The 23,858-nt window shown below is 32.8% G+C and overlaps 1 protein-coding gene across 4 annotated transcripts in view; it reads left to right on the top strand.

Moving 5' to 3' along the window:
* The window catches only part of GABRG1 (gamma-aminobutyric acid type A receptor subunit gamma1), a 93,577-nt gene that overhangs the window by 59,052 nt on the left and 10,667 nt on the right, over nt 1-23,858 (top strand). For all 4 annotated transcript variants that reach the window (XM_077136775.1, XM_077136774.1, XM_077136776.1 and 1 more), the window contains 5 exons: nt 7,327-7,547; nt 8,380-8,462; nt 11,730-11,867; nt 11,998-12,150; nt 17,169-17,380. In XM_077136775.1, the coding sequence (XP_076992890.1) occupies nt 7,327-7,547; nt 8,380-8,462; nt 11,730-11,867; nt 11,998-12,150; nt 17,169-17,380 (807 nt within the window). The remainder of the gene's footprint in view (nt 1-7,326; nt 7,548-8,379; nt 8,463-11,729; nt 11,868-11,997; nt 12,151-17,168; nt 17,381-23,858) is intronic.

Below are 23,858 nucleotides of genomic sequence, written 5' to 3'. Positions count from 1 at the left end.
GAGTAGTAACGGCACTTTATCAAGATTTATATAACATTTTTAGTCTAAGTAGAAGACCTGAAATTGCAAATTTAGAAATTTTGGTCTAGTTCTTATAGATTAGTTCAAATGTATTATGGACTCCAGGGACCAATTTTTTCTTAGAATCTTGCTCATTTATTCCATAAACAACTATGTATTTAGTTGTGCTGTTTGTAGGAACTGTGGCTTACTTTCTAGTGAGGAAGGTAAGATGGACAATCAAAATAATCTTGTATAATATGGTAGGTGATAATAAATGTCATAGAGAGAACTAAAGCAAAATAATTGATGAGGATGTCCTTGAACATGGTGCAGTTTTATATTACGGTCAAGGAAATCGTCATCCAGGTGAAAGTTGAAGGGAAATCTAATGGCAGGGAGGAAGCACGTCAGGCAGCTCTCTTGGAGAAAGAGTACTTTAGCTTGAGGGAACAACAGATACAAAGGGTCTAAGGTAAGAATGTGTACCAAATAGCAAAGAGACCAGCAGGCTTGTTTGTAGGAGCATGGACAAGGGCAAAAGGGGCAAAGTAAGAAGTTGATTTGAATTTGCTTCAGATAATGTCTAGTTTCAATGATGTTGACAGGATATTGATGTTTCTCTTGGTGAATATGGGAATTCACTTAAAAATTTTGACCAGGGGGAAGATATCATTTAATTATGTTTTCAAAGGATCACTATGCTGTTGCATAGAGAATAGAGTGTAGGAGGCATACAGTGGAAGTGGGGAGACTAAAAAGGTACTGCAATAATCAAGGAAAAATATAATGATGACAGCCTTGGTGAGAAGTTGTCAGATTCTAGAAATTAACTGAAGATGGTGACAACAAGATTTTCTGAAAGAACAGGGATAAAGTATTATAAAACATAGGAGTCAAAGATATTTCCAATGGAGTAATCATTCAATGAACAGAGGAGACCGTGAAAAGATTTAAATGGGGGTGGAGGTGGATTGATAGTTCCATTTTGAAACTTTAAGGCTTAGGTATCTATTAGTTCTACATCTGAAGACATTAAAGAAGTAATTGGACACACACATTGGGATTTCAGAGGAGGGATTTGTTCTTTAGATGTAGCTTTGGAATTTTCCAGGCTTTATAGAAGACATTTAAAGTTATGAGAATAGATGAGATTATTTTGGAGTGTGAAGAAAAGAGAACTGAGTATTAAACTCTGGAAGAACTCCATACTCAGATGACTGAAAGATGGAAAAAAATGAGCTAGGAGACTGAGAAGGAGTGCACAGTGAGGCAGAAGAAAACTAAAAATCAGTGATATTCTAGGATATGAGTAAAAAAAAATGTTTCATGAATAGAAATGAAATAACTGAGTTCAATTGTGTCATGGGCTAATTATATGGCAATTTAGAAGGGGCTAGCTTTCAAGAAGATAGAGAATATTTGTTATGAAGGCTTTTGGAATTTGAACTAATTGTGCCTATATGGAGAAATTGTTTTGAATGTAAAAGATACATCCTTGAAATGTCTTCCAAAATTGACACTGAATGGCTTGCTCTATAATCTCTTTAAATTGGAGTGTTTGAAAAAGCACAGTAATCCCATTTTAGAACCATATGAAAGTTTTCCCTTCACTGTTATAATCATAATATTATTGAATACTTATTATATGCCAAGTTTTGCTTTAAATAACTTACATTTAATCTTAACGAGAATTTTATGAGCAAGATAATGTATAGCCCTAGTTTCAAGATGAAGAAATTGAGTCAAGAAGAATTAAGACATTTACTCAAGGTCAAATGATTGGTGTATGTATAGCCACTCACCCAGTCACTACACTAAACTGCTCCGTGGAAAGTTCTTTTCCTTTGCACATGATCTCATAGACTCAGAAGAGGCTAACTACATCATTGACAACATTTGAGTTAGGTGAATCAACTGGCTTCTTTTTCTTCAGCCATTTATGGTTTTGTCTCTCTGCTTGATGCAGTGCTGTAGTGAATCTGGAAAGCCTTTCTTCCATATTTTGTATTGCTTTTGCTTCATCTTGGTTCTCCATGTAGCAGCTGCCAGGCACTCTGTGAGTGCACCTGTTCTTCTTTCCTCTCTTTTTCCATGTAATGAGGTGATGGTAAACATTGTTTTGATGTCTGTACATTGGGGAGGTTTCTAGAGTGTGTTCAAAGTATTGTCCTACCACATGGTATTTGGTATCAATTGGGCATGATTTTTATGAAAATTCTGAAGCCATATATAATTGTGGTAGGTTAAATTCACAAATTTACAAGTGTTTAGAAGACCTTACTTCGTTTAACGTTTCATGTCTTGAAGTAATGGATTTTTCTTGATAGACATATAAAAAGATGTTGCTATAACTGGATCCTTTCTCACCCTAGTAATGGGTAGTCTGATAAATAGTCTATATCACTTACTCTACAATGAAAGAAAGAGGGACCAAGTATCTGTTACCTTTGATCTCATTTAGTAATCTTAATATAGGTAACATTTTAGAATAGCTTTGTAATTAATCATATTGCTTAATGTCTATAAAAGAAACATACAAATAATTTTTATCAGGGCTTTGCAAATCCATGTTTCTAGTGTTTTAGCTCATGAGGAACTCTCCTACCCAAGATTTCATAGCAATTATATTTAACTGGAAGCTGATTCTTTCTTCTCAAGTTGTATTATAACCTTTTAAGGAATGGGAATTAATTTTGCATTTCCTTTTATCCTTTATAGGGTCTGTAGTAGTTAGATTCAGGTGTCAACTTGGCCAGGTGATGGTGCCCAGTTGTTCTGTTGCTGTGGATTTAAATCATAAGCATGGGAATCTCATCTGTGGCTGATTACATCTGTGGTAGGATAAGGGATGCTTCTTCCAAAATGAGTGATGTTTAATTTAATTAGCTGGGCACTTAAAAAGAAGAGTCAGAAGAGAAAGCGAGCAACCTAGCTGAGCCAGCACAGCTCATTAGCTCAGCACACCTCCTGCTCAGTGCTCAAAGCCAACATAGACCCAGACTTTTGGAGACACAGAAGGAAACACCCCAGAGAAAGCCATTTGAGCCCAGAAGCCTGGAGAAAGGGCCAGCAGATGTCACGTGAGCCTTCAGAGCTTTCATTCTATTTTCCTTATTATTTTATAATACCCTGCATTTTACTGCCTCTTACTTACTCCAACATTTATTAATTAACTCAGCATGTATCTAAATGTCCATATATACTTCAAGTTTCAGGTTAGTAATAATTCTTTCATGAGGTCATTTTTAATTTCCCCTAGCTGTCACTAATCTCTATTGTTTCTGTTATTCTTGTGTCTCTTGTAAGTGGTATAAATTTCAAATTTATATTATGTATAAATCCACAGAAGTCAGGCTCCATTTTCATCCTCATAAACCCAGAACAACTGGAACTAATTAGAACACCTTGCAAATATTTCCTGAAAAAAGTTAATTGATAAATCCACATGATGTTATGTTACTATTGATCTACATTCAGAGAAATGAAAAGAGCCTAAAGACTTAGTAAGTGAATCCAGGATTCATGTCTACTTTTCAAATGTTTCTTAGTGAATCTCTATGTCCTCAAATGATTTAACTGGCGATGATATTACCTCTTTGTTCCTTTTTATTCCATTTGAAAAGTAGAATAATACCAAATTTTTGATTCATCTTATGTGACGGTATTAAGAAATTGGTGTTTTTACAATAACTGAGCAAAACAAAATAAAGCTGATCCTCATAAACTTTTAGCACTAAAGCTATTTGTGCTTTGGGTTAGCTACACTTGTACCTTTTTCAATGTGTCTACTATACCTAATATTTGATTTACTATTAATCATGCTTTGGCCCACTGTTCTATTCTGAACATGTGATAAGCAGTTTGGGGAGAGATTAGCACTATAATTATGGAAGGCTAAGTTAGAACAAATCAAATTTTATGAAGAAATTACACGCTTAGTTAATTGCATAGGCAGATCTTTCATTTTATGTGACTTTTCTCCCACCTGTAGAAGGATAGCAACATTGAATTAAAATTGCTATGTTGCAAAGCTGATAATGTAGTAGGCTGACCACACTATGCATATTTTCATCAATTATGGTTTGATTTTGTTAAGTTAGAAATCAGGATGGCTCACTTCTTCACTGATGCTATTTTGTCAGATGAATTGGAAGAAGATGTGGTGAATCTCATAATGTACACTGAATCTCAAATGTTATATGTACATGTCTTTATCTCAAAGTGTTCATCCTAAAAAAGGTTGAACTTGTGGTTCTGAGTAAATAGCAACTCCTTTTTATGTTATCTTTACTTGCTTACTAAGCAGATAATTATAACTTCTAAATAGGAACATGAAGTACAAGAACACAGTTTGATTGTTTTCTGGAAATTATATTAACAGAAATGTGTAAATGTATTAAAATTTTTCTATTACACACAAAATAGCACACATTTTAATGACCTTCTTATCTCAGTGAGGCATTTATTAGGGATTAGTGATTTAAAAGGGTTTGGGAGTACTAGCCTCTGCAAAAGGTCTGGGAAGGGTGGATGATCAAGACGTAGACTGCATAACTTTCTTGTCTTGATCTCAGATTGAGGGAAAATTTGTAAGTAGAAAAATTTTCACATTTTCCTGAGACTCTTTCCTTAGGATACTTAACCTCTTGGAAAACTATAACCTTTCCAACAGTGAATAGCACTTTTTTAGATACAGCAACTTCTCAAAAGTTCTTGTCAGCTGACATTTTAGATTTGCATGAGAAACTCACCAATAGGAGTTATTGTACCAACTTTAATGCCCTGTTAGGAATATTGGCAGCCAAATATACTACCATGCTAGCATGAGGTTCTGTCTACAGACCAATCACCAGTATTGGATCTTTGTCAAGTCATAATCTGGAATGATATTTAATCCTTTATTTTATGCAGTTTCTTTTATACAAAAGAATGACACAATTCTGGTACAAAATGTTGATTCAATGATTAAAGACTCCTCTATAGATGTTAACCTTCTTTGTATGATCATTTGCCATTAAATTCAGAAACCATGATATTAACATAGGTTACCTTATTAGATTGAATGGTTAATCATTTGTGTCAGGTGAAGAGACTGTGTATTTAAACCATAAAATGAAAGACATCTAGGCTGAGACGCAGGAGGCCAGAATAGAGATTGAAGATAACTGTAACAAAGCTGTCCAACTATTTTCTGCAATGGTTAGGGAAGGGTGCACCAATAATATATTATGTGAGTTCATTGGTCCTATTAAGTGCATGCCCATATTACATACCATTTCCTTAGTATTACTCAGTAAGATAGTTCTATAGCATAAATATGCTTCATTATTATGTACTATAGGATGTATTTTGCATTCTGATTTAGAGCTTGAATTACACATACTTCATACAACTTCATAGGTTGTGGCTGTGGGGTTATAAGGTTTATATGATTGCAAAAGTACTTTTTAACCTTATGTTTCATGGCGCAATTTGATTCAGAACCATACCATACTAAGATAGAAGAAACATTTTTAAGCATCTCCCTCTCTAAATGAATCTGGCAACCCCATTGCAACAAGAGCATATGAGAAGGGGTCATTATGCAAGTGTCCTTGTATGCGAGGACTTTATGGCTCCACGCAAAATGACAGATATGCAATAGACATGAAATAGATAATTACTGATTGCTACTATGTGCATTATTATACAGAAAAAATCAACCACAGCAATTAATCTAAGAAGCTTAATCCACTTACAAAGCATAGAAGTCATCTCAATTATAGAATTTTTATGCCCTTTCTTGGAGTTTAAATAATGATTAATATGTATGTGTTTTTTTCCAAATTGCAGTATTATTCACCCAAAATATATAAAATACGATTTCCCCCTCAATTTTTTCTCTATATCTCAATCAAGAAAATCATAATTTTAAATATTCTGCCTCAAAACTAGCATTTGATCAACAGTTTTTTGATAAATCAACTACTAGTCTGTTAATACATTATTCCTTTTGACATTTCTTCTATGCTTCAATCATTAGTCAAAAGTAAATTGAAAATTGTTAACATGATATTTAGAGCAAGCCACTAATCTCTCACCACAGATAAGTCATCGAATGCCTCATCTTTTTTCAATTTAGTTTTCTTCTTTCCCTTTTAATGTCAAAGTTACACTTACAACACACACCTGTGTGCATGTCACGTGAATGTGCATACACATACACTTATACTCAACTTCTTTCCCCAAAGCAGTGATTATCTTTGTATTGTTATTGATTAACATTATGAAAAAAATTTTAGTGTGTTTGAGAGAGATTTTGTCAGGATATAAAAGTAAATAGTATCTAATCACCTATTGCTTAGAAATCTCTTATAATCTGGCAGTTTCCTATTTATAATCACTTGCTGATTATGGAAGAGACTTTGCCCCAATCTTGGCACCTGTCAGTTCTCACTAGAATTGACATTGTATGCATCTGTTATCAATGTGGAGTTGGAATTCAGCCTGCTGTGGCTCAATTTTCACATCAGCTATTTATCAACACTGTGGTATGAGGAGAATGATTTTACCTCTCTACTACTCAATAAATACTCCTGAAAAATAATGATTATGGTAGTATCTCTTTTGAGTACCAGCTGCTATAGTAATACTTGAGTACATTTAAGGGCAGGGAACTTCCAGGTTGTAGTAAATATTTAGTGAAAGGATATAACCAAAACTTTTAGCATAGTATTTGGCATGCTGTAAATTTTCAACACAGATTTGTTTGTGATTGCTTTAAAACATTTGATAAAATGGATGTAAATATTTGGCATTAGTTTTTCTGACAAAAGACAATATATGGGGCGGGGCACAGTGGCTCAGTGGCAGAGTTCTCACCTGCCATGCCAGAGATCCAGGTTTGTTTCCCAGTGCCTGCCCATGTGAAAAAAGAAAGAAAAAAAAGACAATGTATGGCTTGGGTACTTTGGTGAACATATGCTTCTTGATTTTGTACTTATTTGTGATTTTCTGTTATTAAGTCCCACATAAATATAATTTATATAACTGTTCATATTGAAATAATTTGCTTTATGTTTAATGGCTACATTCTATATATTATAAAGATGACAAATTTGCATTAAAAAGAAAAAATAAAAGAGAACAGCAGTAATTGGTGGAAATCTTGAATTTTATTTTATGCAAGTAATATTAAGAAGTAAAAAAAGAATGATTAAGGAAATGGCTTTTTTTTCTCCAAAACAGACTAAGTGTCAGTGTTTTTATTTTTTACTATACAGTGTGTATGTTAAAACTTCTGAAGAAAACTTCTAAAAATCAGCTATTCTTTTTCTCTTTTAGGAATACACGATAGACATAATTTTTGCCCAAACCTGGTTTGATAGTCGTTTAAAATTCAATAGTACTATGAAGGTTCTCATGCTTAATAGCAATATGGTTGGAAAAATTTGGATTCCTGACACTTTCTTCAGAAACTCAAGAAAATCTGATGCTCACTGGATAACAACTCCTAACCGTCTGCTTCGAATTTGGAATGATGGAAGAGTTCTATACACTCTAAGGTAAAATTGCTTAAAAAAATTTGTAGTGGCCCCATTTTATTTTGCATATTAATATTTAATTAGCTACTAGTTTTTTTCATTTTCAGATTTTTAAAGAAATAAATGCAGAGCTATTTTCACTCACAAAAATCTAAAATGGTGAAATATTTTATAAATGCATTTTTGAGCTCAACATTACTATTATGGGAAAAGAACAAAAAGCAAAGAAGAAAAATATTTTTATCTCCCTCTGTAAAGCGTAAGAGGTTGCGGCATAAACACTGCATTTTTACTCTTTAATGGGAAGGTTTGGTCAAGTTAATCTTTAGGAGCCCATTCAGCTATAAAATTTCATAATACTCTGATTTTAATGGTGTCCAAACATCCTTAAGAAGGAATCAAATGATGGATGATGTATAAAGTTCAAGTTTATTTAATTCATTGTCCTGAACCTCTCTGCCTACTAAGTAAGAGTGCCCTAATAGAAAATTGTTTATGATGAATTAACAGAAAACAGCATCACTTTGCTAAACACATGCTTGTTTACTTTTTGTGTGCTTGTGTGTGTGCATGCAAATGTGTTTGCTGAGGTCCTGAAATGAACAAGGGTCATAATGAAATTAATGCAGAGATGGCTTAGTTGGCTGGAAAGGAAAATATTAGAATTTTCTTACTCATTCATAAATATTGCATTACCTTCTAAGCCTTTGAAAATTTAAATTATTATTATTTTCTAATACATAGAAATTCATTATTGTAGGCCAAAATAATGTTTGAAAATTAGGTAAAAGATTTTTCATGCTTGAAATTATTTCTCTTTGTTTAATACTCATTTATTTCTCCATCTATAAAGATTGACAATTAATGCAGAATGTTACCTCCAGCTTCATAACTTTCCTATGGATGAGCATTCCTGTCCACTGGAATTTTCAAGCTGTAAGTGATAAAGGACTTGGTATTTTCATATGATTGTAGCTTCAGATTCTGCTTATTTAATTAAGATAGAATGAAATAAAAAAAAGATTCCATTTCAGAAGTATGAATTAAGTTCCTCTCTTAGATAAAATAACTATATATGATGTATTTGTTTCTTGCTTTTAAACTAAAAAATACAACCAATTCATAGAGAATGCATATATTTTATTTTATCATTCTTTGCAAATTTGCTTTTATTCAAGTGCCCTTTACTAATTTTGATGGAATTAAGAAGTAGAGAAGATTGTTTTGTCTTGAAACAATTTTTTACACAATCAGATAGAAAAAGTTTATTCAAATTAGATTCATGCTCCTGAAGAAAAGATTTAGAAGGGATTTTCCAGCACAAGAGATCAAAGATTCTAACTACTTTGGATTTTTATCCAATGTAGTTATTTATAGCAATATAAATTTTCTTTCAGATCTATTTTTATATTTACACTCACATATTTTAATTAACATTTTCTCCAGTTTATATGAAACTGTTAGTCTTAAATGTATATGAAATGAATTTGAAAATGGTTATTTCCTATACACAGATATGTCTAATGTTATTTTCCATCTTTTGAAATTTAATTTTTTTCATAGATCACATTTTAGAATTTGTTCACAGCAAAACATATTGCAAATAGTTCTTAAACGTGACTCTGTCTCTTCATTTACTGAGTTCCCATAAATCTCTTGTTTCTCATTGTTAATGATTTCTTTGATTTTCTTAAGCATTTTTCCTCATTAAAACATTCTTTTGTATTCAGGATCTCATATCTCACTGCTATGATTTGCTAATATTAAATCTTTAATGAATAAAACAGCCAAACCACAGCAAAGATTTGATTAATAAAAACAATCAAGGAACAGTTGGTATTCAAATGCTTAACCATACAGTAATTATTGTATTTCCTCTAGATGCCACATCTAAGGTTTTGGTATGACATCTCTTTGTCTTTGATTCTTATTACTGGGAATTCATCATCTCTTACTGTGAACATAACTGAATGCCCCTCACATAAGTATGGTAATCATATCTAATTTTTCTCAGGCATTCTCTATGAATCAGTATAAGCCTTTTATACCTAATAATTTCCAACAAATATGTTTGTAAGATTTCATTACAGCCCCCATTCTCATAGTCAATATCATGAGATTCATGGAATTAGTCCTCTATTTTTATTTTGCTCCCACACTCCTATACACTCTGACTAAAGTGTATTGTCCCTAAAGTATGAGAGAATAGGAAATAAAGTAAAGCAAGATGGCTAAAACTCTAGAGATCAAAAAAATATGCTGGAGAGGAAAGAGAAAGCAAATTTTTCTTACCAGGTCAGCAGAGAGGACATTTCATTCCATAGCTGATAATGGGATTCTAGTGCAAAATGACCTGCTATTTTTGAAAATTTTTAGACTGATTAGTAAAATCTAGTTCTGTAATATGGTAGAACAATTCTCCTGTTGAAAGCAATTAAAAACTTTGGAGAAATATACTACTATTAAAATCTTCTCAAAAGCATGTAAGTGGAAAATTCAAATAAAAAGGTGAACCTAGAAAGATAACTGAAGGTTTGCTGCTAATTTTGACCTGAGGAAATTTGCCAATCTAGGGAAATCTGAGCTTTGATAATAACAGTCTTGTGAAGTAGAAGTCTAATAGAAGATAATACATTAATAAAACTGGGATACCAAAGGATACAAACTTGGGGAAAGATGAAGTGCTTTCACCCTTTTGCCTGCCACACGCACACACACACACAAACACAAACACACACACACATACATAAACACATTCATTAAGGTTTAAAAGGAACATTGCACAGTAGGGTGGAATAAATATCCTTGAGAGAATGTAATCACAAGCCCACCTTCTCATGGATTTGCAACCAGAATTTCCATCACCTGATTGGTTGGGGGAAAAACTCAGAGATTTTTCCGACACCCACGGAAGCAAAAAACCATCTTATTTGAAGGAATGAATGTGGCAGAATTCTTGCCTGCCATGCCGGAGACTCGGGTTTGATTCCCAGTGCCTGCTCATGCAAAAAAAAAAAAAATTATATATATATATGTATATATATATATGTATATATATATATATATATACACACATATATATATATACATATATATATACACACACATATACATACACACAATAAATGAGAAGACTCCATAAAATAATGGTCAATTATTGAACTAAGAAATTCTCCGTAGAAATCCTAAGATTTAATAGCAAGTGATAAACTTGCTTAATTTCATTCATCATCAGGAAATCTGAAATGAAAGATACTTCACAAAATAATACAAATGAAGGAAAAAATCAAGTTTTAAGGAGAATATGGATCCATGCAAAACTTTTAACACTGACTAGAGAATATATTGGTATACGCTCTATGGAAAAAAAAAAAGATTGGCAATATCTCATAAAGTTTAAATTATGTGAAATCCATAAACTAGCAATTCCATACATAGTTATATATCCCAGAGATATTCTTGTACAGTATGTACAAATGATGCTACCATCAAAAGTGTGAGTAATAGGCACCTTGAAACTGTCCGATTGTCAACAGTAGTAAAATGGAGAAATACATTTGGTTCATCTTTACAATGGAACACATTTACTATAGCTACATGGAACAGCATGGATGAGCTCTCACAAATTTAATATCGAAAGTATGGCAGTATTCCAATAGGGTTCAAAAGGAGCCTAATCTAAACTATATTTTTCAGAGATGCATAGAGAAATGTCTATAACAAAAAAGGTGGGGGGTGAGGAGGCTAACACAGAAATTAGAAAATGGCTTCCTCTAGATGAAAGGGGGTCTACTCTACTCAGATGGACTTTCCTGGATGCTGGCATGGTTTTATTTTATTTTATTTTATTTATTATTATTATTTTTTAATACATGGGCAGGCACCAGGAAACGAACCCGGGTCCTCCGGCATTCCAGGCAAGCGTTCTTGCCTGCTGAGCCACCGTGGCCCTGGTTTTATTTTTATTTTTTTAATTTAAGTGGGTTATTTTAGGATTACATGGATTATTATTTGATCATAGCCTGATTATTTTAATTATACTTTCATATTTTATGAATTACATTCTGTATTTGACTTTGATAAAAAATAAAAAAGTTCAGAGAGTTTGTCTTTTGATAATGTTGGTGTGACAACCATAACAGATGTAGATTTTTTTTTACAGATGTAGATTTTTAAATATTTTATTGTGACCTTTTTCTCTAGATGGATACCCTAAAAATGAAATTGAGTATAAATGGAAAAAACCCTCCGTAGAAGTGGCTGACCCTAAATACTGGAGATTATATCAGTTTGCATTTGTTGGATTACGGAACTCCACAGAAATCTCTCACACAATCTCTGGTAAGGAGAAAACACAACTCAGTGAATGATGGAAGTATTGAATGAATTTGTATTTAAATCTGTATATTAGGATCTATATTTTCACATATTTTTTAGCTCAACTATAATATATTTTATTCTTTTTTTCCAGGTGATTATGTTATCATGACAATTTTTTTTGACCTGAGCAGACGAATGGGATATTTTACCATTCAGACCTACATTCCATGTATTCTAACAGTTGTTCTTTCCTGGGTATCTTTTTGGATCAATAAAGATGCAGTACCTGCCAGAACATCACTAGGTATGCATGTAACATTATGCTGTAGAATCACAGGACTTCTACATAAATTTGATGTGATAAAAGATTATAATTGAATATATTTGAAAATATCAGCTACCCTACAATCAGGAAGATTTTGACAGAAATTCTAATGAATTGCCATGTTGGAAAAAATATATGATAAATAATTAGGAAATATATTTCCAGCAAACTATAAATTTCAGAAATTCTTTATTTTTCTTGGTAATGTAAATCAAGAGTGACAAATTTATTTTCCCAACTGCCAAAACAAATACTGTATGATGGGTTGACTTAAACAAAGAGCATTTACTGCCTAGTGGTTTTAAGGCTAGGAGAAGTCCAAACTCGAGGAGCCAGAAAGAGGATACTTTCTCCCCAAAGACTGTGAAGTCTGGAATTGGCTGCCAGAAATCTTTTGGCCCTTGGCTTTTGGTTTATATGGCAAAGTATTTGTGATGTCCTCTCCTTTCTCTTCTTAGTTCCACTGACTTCCAGTTTCTTATACTACCTAATAGTTTTTCATGTGGTCTTCTCTATAATGCCTCCAATCAGAGGATTAAGACTCATCCTGATTAAGACTCAATCTTAACTAAAATTACATCTTCAAAATGTCATATCTACAGTGGGCTCACACCACAGGAATGGATTAAGATTAATAATATGGTTTTCTGGGATACATATTTAAATCTATCACACACAGCATGAAATAATACACATAATCCCTGCCTCTTATTTTGATTAATATTTCAATCACTTTTTCCATCAAGTTTTTGTTTTAACTGAATCACTAATAAGCAACATTTATAGACAGACTTGCGTTTGGATGCTTTTGCTCTTAAATGCTACTGGTGGCCATAAACTGTTCCAAAGGGCAGCTGAGAGGAATTTGAAGCCCCCATGCTTCTGTAATGTATGAAATGTCAATGAGCCTATGAATATTTGAGGATTAACTCTATAATAACATAGAATAAAAGTAATTTGTAATTCATACTTGATAAAATAGAATTTTGCTCTTATTCTTTAAAAATATATGGCAAAAATTTAAATAATATGTAAGAACATAAGGGGCTAATTTTATACATATATTTGATTCATTCCCATAACAGACATGAACCACACTACTGATAATTACATCTTAAAAATACATATAAAGAATGTTGGGACAGTTCCTATTTGTAATCATAAAATGATTTTCATGTGGTTTCTGCGATAGCTGGTGAATAACTCCATTAATAACTATAGTACAATGCAAATCACAGAAATGTGGAAAGGATAAAGCCTGAGGCACCTATTTTGTACCTGGGAATGCAGTTTCCTAGGGAGTCTAAACAGAGATGTGGAAGTTGCTACTGGATAAAGTCCATTCATACCTGATGATTTCCATAATTATTTCAAATAATTATTGTTCTCAAAGTATATGAATTATTTTGGGTCCATTACATGCTACTATGAGCATTATTTAAAATTTGTATCTTGGTTTGCAAATATTATCCCCATTATTATTATTTTTTCTTTTTTGTTTTTATCCCATTATTTTTTAACAAAAAAGAACTTAAATGAATTATTTCTCCTGTTGGGTTTGTATGAAGCTATATGTCTCAGGGTTAGGAGAGAGGAAAGCCAATTGTGTAATTTTTTTTTTTAAGAATTTGTTATTTTAAAATTTTAGCATATCAATAGTAAAAATAAGCTACAGTCAAATATAGCTCGAAGAATACCTCCTATAATTGTTGGCCCAATGAAGTTGAAGAATCAAGATATTTTTAAAAGTATACATATAAACTTACTTAGACATATATAGACAATATCATTGAAGGACAGTTTTCTATGTCAAATGTTTTCTATGCATCAGGCAGTGTTCTGTGTGCTTCAGTGTAAACAGGATGCAACAGAGGTAAAAATCTTCATTTTTATGGTGTTTGCAGTTCAGTGAGGAGTACAAGTAGCATATACATATAAAAAGCATGTAATAAATGTCATTGAATAAATAGAGGCTGTGACCCGATGGTAAAGAAAATGGTTAGAGAATGGCAGGGGATGAAAGTTTGCAAGTTCAAACTTTCTGAAGTAGGATCTGCCTAGCCATACGTTTGTTCAAAACTGTGGCTAGAGCTGACTAATTAGTAGGAGAAAATGAGATTGGAGAGGTAGCTAGTGGTTAGGTTGTGTAATTCTTTGTAGATTATGTTAAGGACACAGGATTTTATTCAAAATGCACTGGGAAACCATTGTAGGATCTTGAGCAAGAGAAGTCGTGGAGGAAAGATTAATGAATCCTCTTAACATCTCAGATGTTTCCCTAATACCGTAGACTTCAGAAATAGTTTAATAAGAAATTCACTATGTTCTTTTTACACAAAACACTATCATAACAATTACTAACTTAAAGAAATAAATGTTTGAAGCCTTAAGTTCTACTGTAATTTTCTTTGTTTAATAAAAACAGAAATGTAATAATATTTTAGTAAAGTAAAATTTAATACAGTCAGTCATAATGAAATCAGGTCATCCATTGGCATTAAGAATTTTTTTTTAAAGAGATGAGCATAATTGTGGAAGCCAGAAAAGGCATTGACAATCTTCCAAGAGAATATTGTGGTTTAAAAGCTTCTCTAAAAAGAATGTGGAAGGTAATGGAGTGAGAAAACCAACATTTATTTAAATACTTTAGTAGTCACCATATACAAATCCTTTTAAATGTAATTTTGATTTCAAAATACTTTAAGTGAAACTGTCATTAATGCTGGATGATAGAGAAATCTCCATTCAGAGTTGGACACTTTTAACACACCTCTCTGATTAATACAATAAATACATGAAAAATAAGTTAGAATGTAGAAGATCTGAGTGAAATCATCAACTATTTACCCTGATTGATTTTTTACAGAACAACTTTTCCTAGTTTTATACAACTTCAGAACACATTTTTCAAGTGCATATGTCACACTATACAAGACAGATCCTATGCTGACCCCGAACAAACCTTGATAAAATTTAAAAGATTGAAATTTTCCAGAGTATATTTTCTGACCAAAAACCAATTAAATGAACAATTAGTAACAATAATATAACTATTAACCCCCCACAAATTTGGAAATAACAAAATGGTCTTCTGAGTAACCCATGTGTTAAATAAATCAAAAGGGAAATTAGAAAATATGTCAAACATTTTTAATAAGAACTCAACATATAAGTATTTGTGAGATGCTGCTAAAGTGGTAAAGAGAGAAAATCACAGCTTTAAAATGCTTATATTAGAAAGGAAGAAAGACTCAAAATCAGTAATAGAAATTTCCACTGTAAGAATCTACATACAAATAAGTAAATTAAATACCTTTTTATATATTTATTCAAAGTACAAAACAAAATATCTGGGTACCAACTGCTTGGATGAGAGGCACACAGAAGTTATGGAACTTCACCAAGGTCACAGAACTAACAGGTGGAAGAGTTGGAAATTGAACCTAACAGGTCTTCATTACTCCAAATCCATCATGTGTCATTTTTTTTCTTACTTTAAGTGATGATGAAAGTAAAATTATGTGCTTGTGAGAGGAACTCTTAGGGCATGTTTCAACAGAGAAATGAGGGAAAGAAGAGGCTATTGTCTCAACCATACAAAAAAAAAAGAGACTTTGTTGCCTTTGCATGTTTTTCATCTCAGATATTGTTGTTTTATAAATTTTGACTAGATTAAGAAAGATTTGGCATTCTATTTAGTACTTTTGGCCGCATAAAAGTCTGCTCAGGGATCTATATTTGGTGGGACAAACAAGAAGGGAAATATGGCAGTTTATGTGAGAAGACATATAGTATAGGTAGCTATAAGTGAGGGGGCCTAAAATTAACAGAAGTAAGAACCTAAAATTAACAGAAGTAAGAGCTAGCCTAGAAGTAAGGCTAGTGGGTAAAGAGAGACTGAGCCACAAAGATATACAAACGGGTTATAAGAAACATTCTTTGCCTCCTTTAACTCTTATACTTTTAGAATAAGCATAATATTTAGGATTGGTAATGAACTGCAAGGATGAAAGTAACCTCTTCCCATCTACTTGTGAGTGAGAAGATGTGCATGGAGGAAGCGAAGTTGCTCGTGAGCAGTTGGGTACTTACTAGTAGAGGCAGAAGAAGGCTCCAGATCCTTTTACTCTAAATAAGAATTTTTCTTTTCCTCAGATCTTTTAGATTATAAAATTTGGGGGGTATTGTTTGTCTGTTCATGTGTGTGTATATGTGTTTGTGTTTGCTGGGTTTCTGGGGGGATATTCCAATTATATTTGCTGCATTTTCAAAATGTGAAGATTTACTGTGTTCTTTAAAATATTTCTTTGATATCGCTTTGCTGTATTCTTGACTTAATCTCTGAGCTTAAAACAATATGTGTAAATTAAGGTATCATAGAAGACTATGGTATTAATTTTAATTCATTTTAGCTGTGTAGGAGCTCCTTCCAGCTTTCTGCTTTGTCGTCTATGACTTCATTTCCTAAGGTCACCTAATGGTCCCATATAGCAGCTGGTGCTCTGGCCATTGTATTCCAGTAAGAAGCAGTGAGAAAGGGGAGACAAAAGGGCATTCCTTATCTCATTAGTGCCAACTTTTGGAAGATGCTCACTCCTTTGACTTATTTCCCCTTGACTAAATCTCAGCTAGGCAGCCATGCAGAACTGCAGAGCAGGTGGCTAATATTTGTTCTTCCAGGTAGCCAAGTCCCAACTAAAACTAGGATATTCTATTAATGGACAGGAAGGAAAGAATGGGTATTGGGAGACAACTCCCAGTTCACAGTAATTTAAATGATGAAAATTCTCACCCAGACACAAAGAACACACAGAATATAATGTAACTATTGTTACCAGTTCGAATATAATGTAACTATTGTAACCAGTTCGTTAAATCACTAGTAATCATATCCTTTTGTTTCCATTGTTTATTTCCCCTCACAATATTACAAAATCAGATAGAGGAATAAAAGTGCCGGCTATTTTCATCTTTTTTTTTTTGCTGTTTCTCTGTAGGCATCACCACTGTCCTGACTATGACGACCCTGAGTACGATTGCCAGGAAGTCTTTGCCCAAGGTTTCTTACGTGACTGCGATGGATCTCTTTGTTTCTGTTTGTTTCATTTTTGTTTTTGCAGCCTTGATGGAATACGGAACCTTGCATTATTTTACCAGCAACAAAAAAGGAAAGACTACTAGAGATAGGAAGTTAAACAACAAGGCTTTGGTATGTTACAAAAAAATCTCTATTTTATTAACCACAACTTACCTAGAGATGCCGATTTGGTTATACTTGTTACACTTGCTTAGGTTAATATGGATGCTTGAGGTATCAAGGCAACAGATAAATGAAATTAGGTTGAAAGTGATTAACTAAGCATTACCTCCCAAGAAAAGTGTATTCATATTTTAATGCTTAAGGAAAGCCTATTGGGTGATAATTATAAAGAACTATTTCTTATACTATGACATTTTCCACAAGTGATAGATTCTTTGTACCCTTTAAATCTCACTGTGATTCGATTTCTGTGTTATAACTTCGGCTTCTGTTGATGGGTGACCCCCAAAATTAATTTGCCTCTTAGAGACTAAAAATCCTTCTTTACTGTTAGAGTCCAGATACTTTTCAATGTCACAAACTATGAATTTGCTTTGATTTTTTGTTCTCTCTTACTCTCCCTTCTTAATGATATATATCTACCTTAACTTATATAGCATCAAGTCGATATATTACAAATGATTATATTGATTCAAGATTCTTAAATATTAGTTGATTAACTATGGTTTCTTTTTATTATGGTAATTGTAACCATCTTAAAGTAGTATCTCACACATTATATATTAGGCATTTCTTTAAGTATTTTACATACATGATTTTATTTATAATTATAGCAACCCTAGTGAGACAAGTTAAGTTGTTCCAGTTTAGACTTAGTAAGTGAAGGATCTAAGGCTCAAACCCTGTTCTGTTTTGATACCAAAGCTCAAGTTTATAAACTCTTCTTGATATTGCCTGTTCTCATAGGGTTCAGATATGTAGCCTTTTGCTTTTCCACATGCAACAAAAAAGGCACACCACGATTAATTCTAGTAAATGCCTGCAAGACATATTTGCTCCAAAATATCCAAGTAATAAGAACTAAATAAAGCAGCTATGCATGAGTAACACGCTTGCAAGCCTACAGTGGTGTGTACATATAGTTGAAGTGCATGGTTTTCTGTAGTGCCTTCCTGCTTTTGTATGCTCTACTATTCAATACTCTCCCATACTTTTACATTGTATTGTATCTTTTCATGGTATACCTCCAAAGGCCAAACCCTTGCATGTTTGCCACCACTTTCTCATTATGTTTCCAGTGCCCATTGCTAGTAGTACAAATTTGAGACTTAAAATTTAGAGTTAACTTATGATTCAATCATCTTGCTATTATTTTACCTTACACATAGTACATACTATGGTCACTGAATGGACAAACCATAAAAGAGCAAATGTGTTAAACTTTAATATATTTTTTTTAGGTAAAGAAAAATGGTAACTTTTATGCTCTTCTTTAATCAAAGCCAAGCATCCTCTCCGTAGTTTCTGTTTCATCATGTACTTGTCAGCAGTTCTGTTCAGTTATTCCCTAGAAACTATTACTTCTGAAAACTTTATTTGAATCTGTTGAAATAATAACAGTTAATCCTTATTAAAAGCCAGACAACATATAGTTTTATATGGATTTACTAATTTTATTTTAAGATGCCAATAAAGAAACTATTATTATATTACCTAAGAACACACAACCAGCAAGTGACTATTCCAGGACTGCAGTTAAACAGTTTGACTCCAGATCATGTATTCTCAACCGTGATACTAAAGGTTATAATTAGTCAGGCAAGGTGAAACATTGAAGTGCACATTTTAAAATTATGATGTTTATTCATTAATTCATCAAATATCTATGAAGGACTTCCATGTTGTGGGTTCTGTTCTAAAAGAGTTATTTAAGGGCAGAAAAACTATATGTTGAGTATTTAAAATCTAACATCAAGCCCAGGAAGTGAGATGCTATGATGAAAAATAAGAAATGAAAGTAAAGCGATAGCTTTGAAGCACAAAATTGCAAATATCCAAAGGTGAAATCGACATATTATAATTGACTTACCTGGGTGCCAAAAATATTTTCTTTTGAACTCTCCAAAATAAAGCCTTAAATCCTTTTCTCTTTGTTCACTTATGTGCTTTATGAGCTCTTTCAATCTCAAATGGCACTTTGAGTAAGAACCTGCAATCAGTAATCAAATCTAACTCCCTGCCTGGTTCAGTGTTCAGCCATATGGTCTTGCTAATCAGGTAAATCAAACTGCACTTTTCTGAAGAATAGCCAACTTTGCTTGCTCTTTTCTCAAGCCATCTATTTAAGGACTTTGTGGAATGCATTTTTCTTCTGTTCTAGTCAGGACAATTCAGTCAAATGCACAATTTATAGCCAGAAATATTGTTTTCAGATTTGGTTTGATTTTTTGTGATTTTATATTCTCCCTCTTTCCCCTCTTCTCTCATCCCTATTTCTATCTCTGTCTCTCCAGCTTTTTTTTGTCTTTTCCTTTCCTCTTTCTCCTCCCTTCCGTATCCTCATTTTCTTTTATAGACTCAAAATTCTGTTGAATTAAAATGTTAAATTTCAACATTTTTCCTTTTTCTCTCAATTATTTATGCCAGTAGTCAGCCAGGACCAAATGCCTCGGCTAGAGTCATTGAAAGGTCAACATATATATGGTTAAGAATAACTAAAATTCCCTTCTTGACATCTCCTTGACCTCTTACTGGAGAACCCCAGAATTCCCCAGTTTGTTTTCTCCAAGATCAGATGATATTTAACACAATTGATTTTCAGTTTTAATGAATCCTCTGGAAAAACACAAGTTAATAAAGGTGATTTGTGTCTTATGGCATATCAAACTCATTCTTCCTTTCTTCTTTCCTTAATTTTTTCTTCTTTCTTCTTTCTGTCCCACCTCCTTTACATCTCTCTCTTCCTATATTTCTTCTTTTCAAATTTGGTCCATATTCCCATCTATTATATATTATTGTATTTTTATTTCCACTCATTATGAACGTGATTCAGTTGTGCTAGTGTTAATATTGGTTTTGAGGAAAATCTAAGATGTTGGGTTAAGCATGTTGGAGCACTGAATTGAGAGAACAGGTAGATGACACAGAAAATCAAGAGTAGTGAACCAGTCATTGCTGACTAGAGAATAGTTCACACTGAAACTTGAATATCCACCCATAGCTGATCAGAAATCTCAGAAAGCCATTTTCTTCACATATCAAGGGACTTGATGTGCACATTAAAGAGTAGAACCTATGTGTAAGCCCTCAATTTTATAGAAATATAAAAAGATAGAAATGTATCTTACCAGCCACGGACAAGTTCCTTTGAAGACAAAGAAGCAAAAATGTGTCCTCTGCTTTTAATCATCTTTAAATCTCATTGTGGGAAAAGACATTAGAAACCTAAAGGTACAATAAGAAAGAATAATGCAGTATACGAAGATGCTGGAATGGAGTGAACAATTAGATGAGTAGCTTTCCAACTTTTTCAGAAGCAGAATATTTTTCTATAATAAATAGAAATAACATATAAAGCATTTCATATTTTATAAAGGAGCTATTCCTGTTGATCTAGAGACAGCTACCACAAAGCCCGATGTATGTGGCCTATCCTTTGCCTCCAAAACAGTCTTGAGAAAACCTTGTCATGTGATCCACTGGTTTAATAAGCAGCGCACAGAGTTAAGAAGAGGCTTATCCCAAAGTATGCCTCCATGGAATGGGAAACTTCCTTTCATTTCAAGTATAAATGATTCAGTCAAAAAGCATGTAGAGTACTTATTCCAAGGAAAGTTTGACAGGGAAAAATTCAGAGAAATTGTGACATTTTTGAAGTAGTTTCTTGAAGCATAAGCTCAAGTTTTGAGGAGAACAAGTTAGGAGGAGCATTTAAGAGAGAGAAAGACATATGAGCCAAGTTCAGACTTGTGTCCAGTACGGTAACCACTAGTCATATATAGTTATATTAACTTAAATTAATTAAAATTAACCAAATTTAAAATTCAGTGTCTTGTTAGCACCAGGCACATTTTAAGTACTCAATAGCCTTATGTGACTAGTGGCTACCATAGTGGAAAGCACATCATCACAGAAAGTTCTGTAAGATGGTGCTGGTCTAGAGAATAAAAACTCTAGGAAAGAAAATAAAACAGGTTATGGAAAAAAATATGGTTTATGGCTAGGCTACACAAAGTCTCAGGTGCCATGCTAAGAAATTTGGATTTTGTCTTGTCAAGCCTGGTAATTAATGATTTTTAAGCAGAATGAAGTATTCACGTCTATGTTTTTGAAAAATAATTGAAAGTAGCATAGAGTGCATTTGAATGTAAAAAGAACTGAGGAAATAAATTTGGAGTAGCTTGAACCTGTTACAGTAGTTTAAGAAGCAAAGTATTATGGTGACCCTAAACCAGAACATTAGCATGTGATAATATATAAGAGGGTTTTCTCAATCCTGCACTGTCCCCTTCTTCGCAAAGAAAATGTCTTATTTTCAGTCAGTGCATATTCATGTGAACAAGTGTACATCTACTTTTCAGAATACCAGAATAATGAAAAGCTGAATCAATAGGCAGTTCCAAAAATTCTGAAGCTTCTTTCTTTTAATGATATCTGGCAAAACTCCCAGGAGGGATTATATGATATTGGTGGGATGTGAATGATAGAAAAATGGTTATTTAAATAATTGTGGAGTCAGTGGATGGTGTGATGTTTTTAACAGACAAAGTAACCATTGAATATCAAGTGCCAATGCTCAGATGATATTCCTCTGGAGCTGTATATGTACTACAAACAATATTTATTTTTCTACCTTGGCTTCCACATATCACTCTTTCATATTTCTCTTCCTACTGAAATCACCATAGACTATTAGCTGAACAGGACCTGTGGATAATTGAAATAAAACTCTCATTTTAAAAAAGAGATATAATTCTAATTCTTAGAGTACTAAATTTTAAAGTATCTATTAACTCTGGCATGAAAGATTGAAAAATCATATCTTCTATCATTTTCTATTCTACCTTCAATATAGTATCTTGCGGTTGATAATTATCATTTTGGTTTATTTTTAAACATTAGGCAGTATTCTTAAGTCTCTATTTCTTGTTTCATTAGCATGACGAATTCTAATGTCAATCTGATTTTCTTCTTTGTATTTAAACCTTTTTATTTTCTCATATGAAAGTTTTCAGTATCACTTGTTTCTCCATAACATGTCTTTAGGATAGGTATACATTGTTTTTGCCTTCCTTTTTACTTAATATTACAACATTTAATTCCTAGGAGTTTTCTTGATTCTTTGTTTCCATTAATTTCTATTTTCTTCTCTAAAGCACTCATTGGATGATTTTTAGATCTCTTAAAATAATAACATATATTTCAGCTTTACTTTTTGTCCTATTCCCCATCTAGCCTTTTTTTCTATATGTTGTAGGATTTTCTCTAGATTTTATTATAATTTTTAGATTTTTTTATTTGCAGTATTTTTTTAATTTCTGAGAAGTCTTGATCTCTATTTATTTGTTCTCATTTTTTAATGGATTCAATTCATTCTGATGTATTTTTGAATGGACTACTTGGGATATTTAATGTTCTCTTGTTCCCTATTGGAGTCAATAATTCTGTTGATCTTTATTTTTTTCTATTGAAGGATTGGTTTTCCTTGAAAGTTCCTGATGATTACTTCCCAGTAGCCTTTAAAAACTAGATGTGTAGCTGTTAAGTTGTGCAACTATCAGATTTCACTTTCATGTGAGGGCATGGGGAGCATCGGTTTAGATTGCTTTCAAACATGCACACCTACATACCAAATGATAGGATGAGCTTTACTAGAACCTATGGGAAATTACATTGCCAGCACAACAAACCCTAATCTTTGCAGAGATAAGAGGATGAAGTTTTGTTTCGTTTTGTATTGTTTTGGAGAAGTTATAGAGTTCTAACGATGAGCAAAAAACAATGTGTCATCATCTCTACTCCTGTGCATGCACAAGAGAACAGCAGTTTCAACAGGTTGTTCTGGAAATGGACATTCAGCTAATGCCATGTTATCCACATCATATGTCATTTCCTTTCTTGCTATTTTAGAGTGAATTTCTCTGTGCCCTTCCTGGTAAGAAAAGCTCCCACATTCATGTTTCCATTTTTGAGCTGCTTCTGAACCTTTGCTTCTTATGTCTACTTTATCCATTGGCCTATTTCCATCTGTTCTTTGTCCTCAGAAACTCATCACAACCTCTAGCATGCTGATGAACAGCCTCCATCACCAAGAACCACTTCTCCACCCCATGTCTGCTTATAACACTGATGTTCACTATGTAATTTTGCACATCCTTATTGATATTTAAATATGAATTTGTGAGAGATGGAACAAACCTGTACTTAGGCTGACATTCTCACATTTAATGTTCCAAAAGGAAAATTAATAAGAGGAGTTAGTGAATATTTCACAATGTTAACAGTATCAATAATGTTTGTTTTTATATTATTTATATTTAATAAGCTGGATGATATTATATAGTATATAAATTATAAATTATAATTATGTCATATGAACACATTTCTTATTTAATAACTAAGACAGTATATGTCATAGTGTTTAAAT

The sequence above is a fragment of the Tamandua tetradactyla genome, chromosome 19, assembly GCF_023851605.1.
Source record: "Tamandua tetradactyla isolate mTamTet1 chromosome 19, mTamTet1.pri, whole genome shotgun sequence".
Classification (NCBI taxonomy): Eukaryota; Metazoa; Chordata; class Mammalia; order Pilosa; family Myrmecophagidae; genus Tamandua; species Tamandua tetradactyla.
Note: the sequence above shows the minus strand (reverse complement) of the source record. Positions and strands in the feature narration are given on the sequence as shown.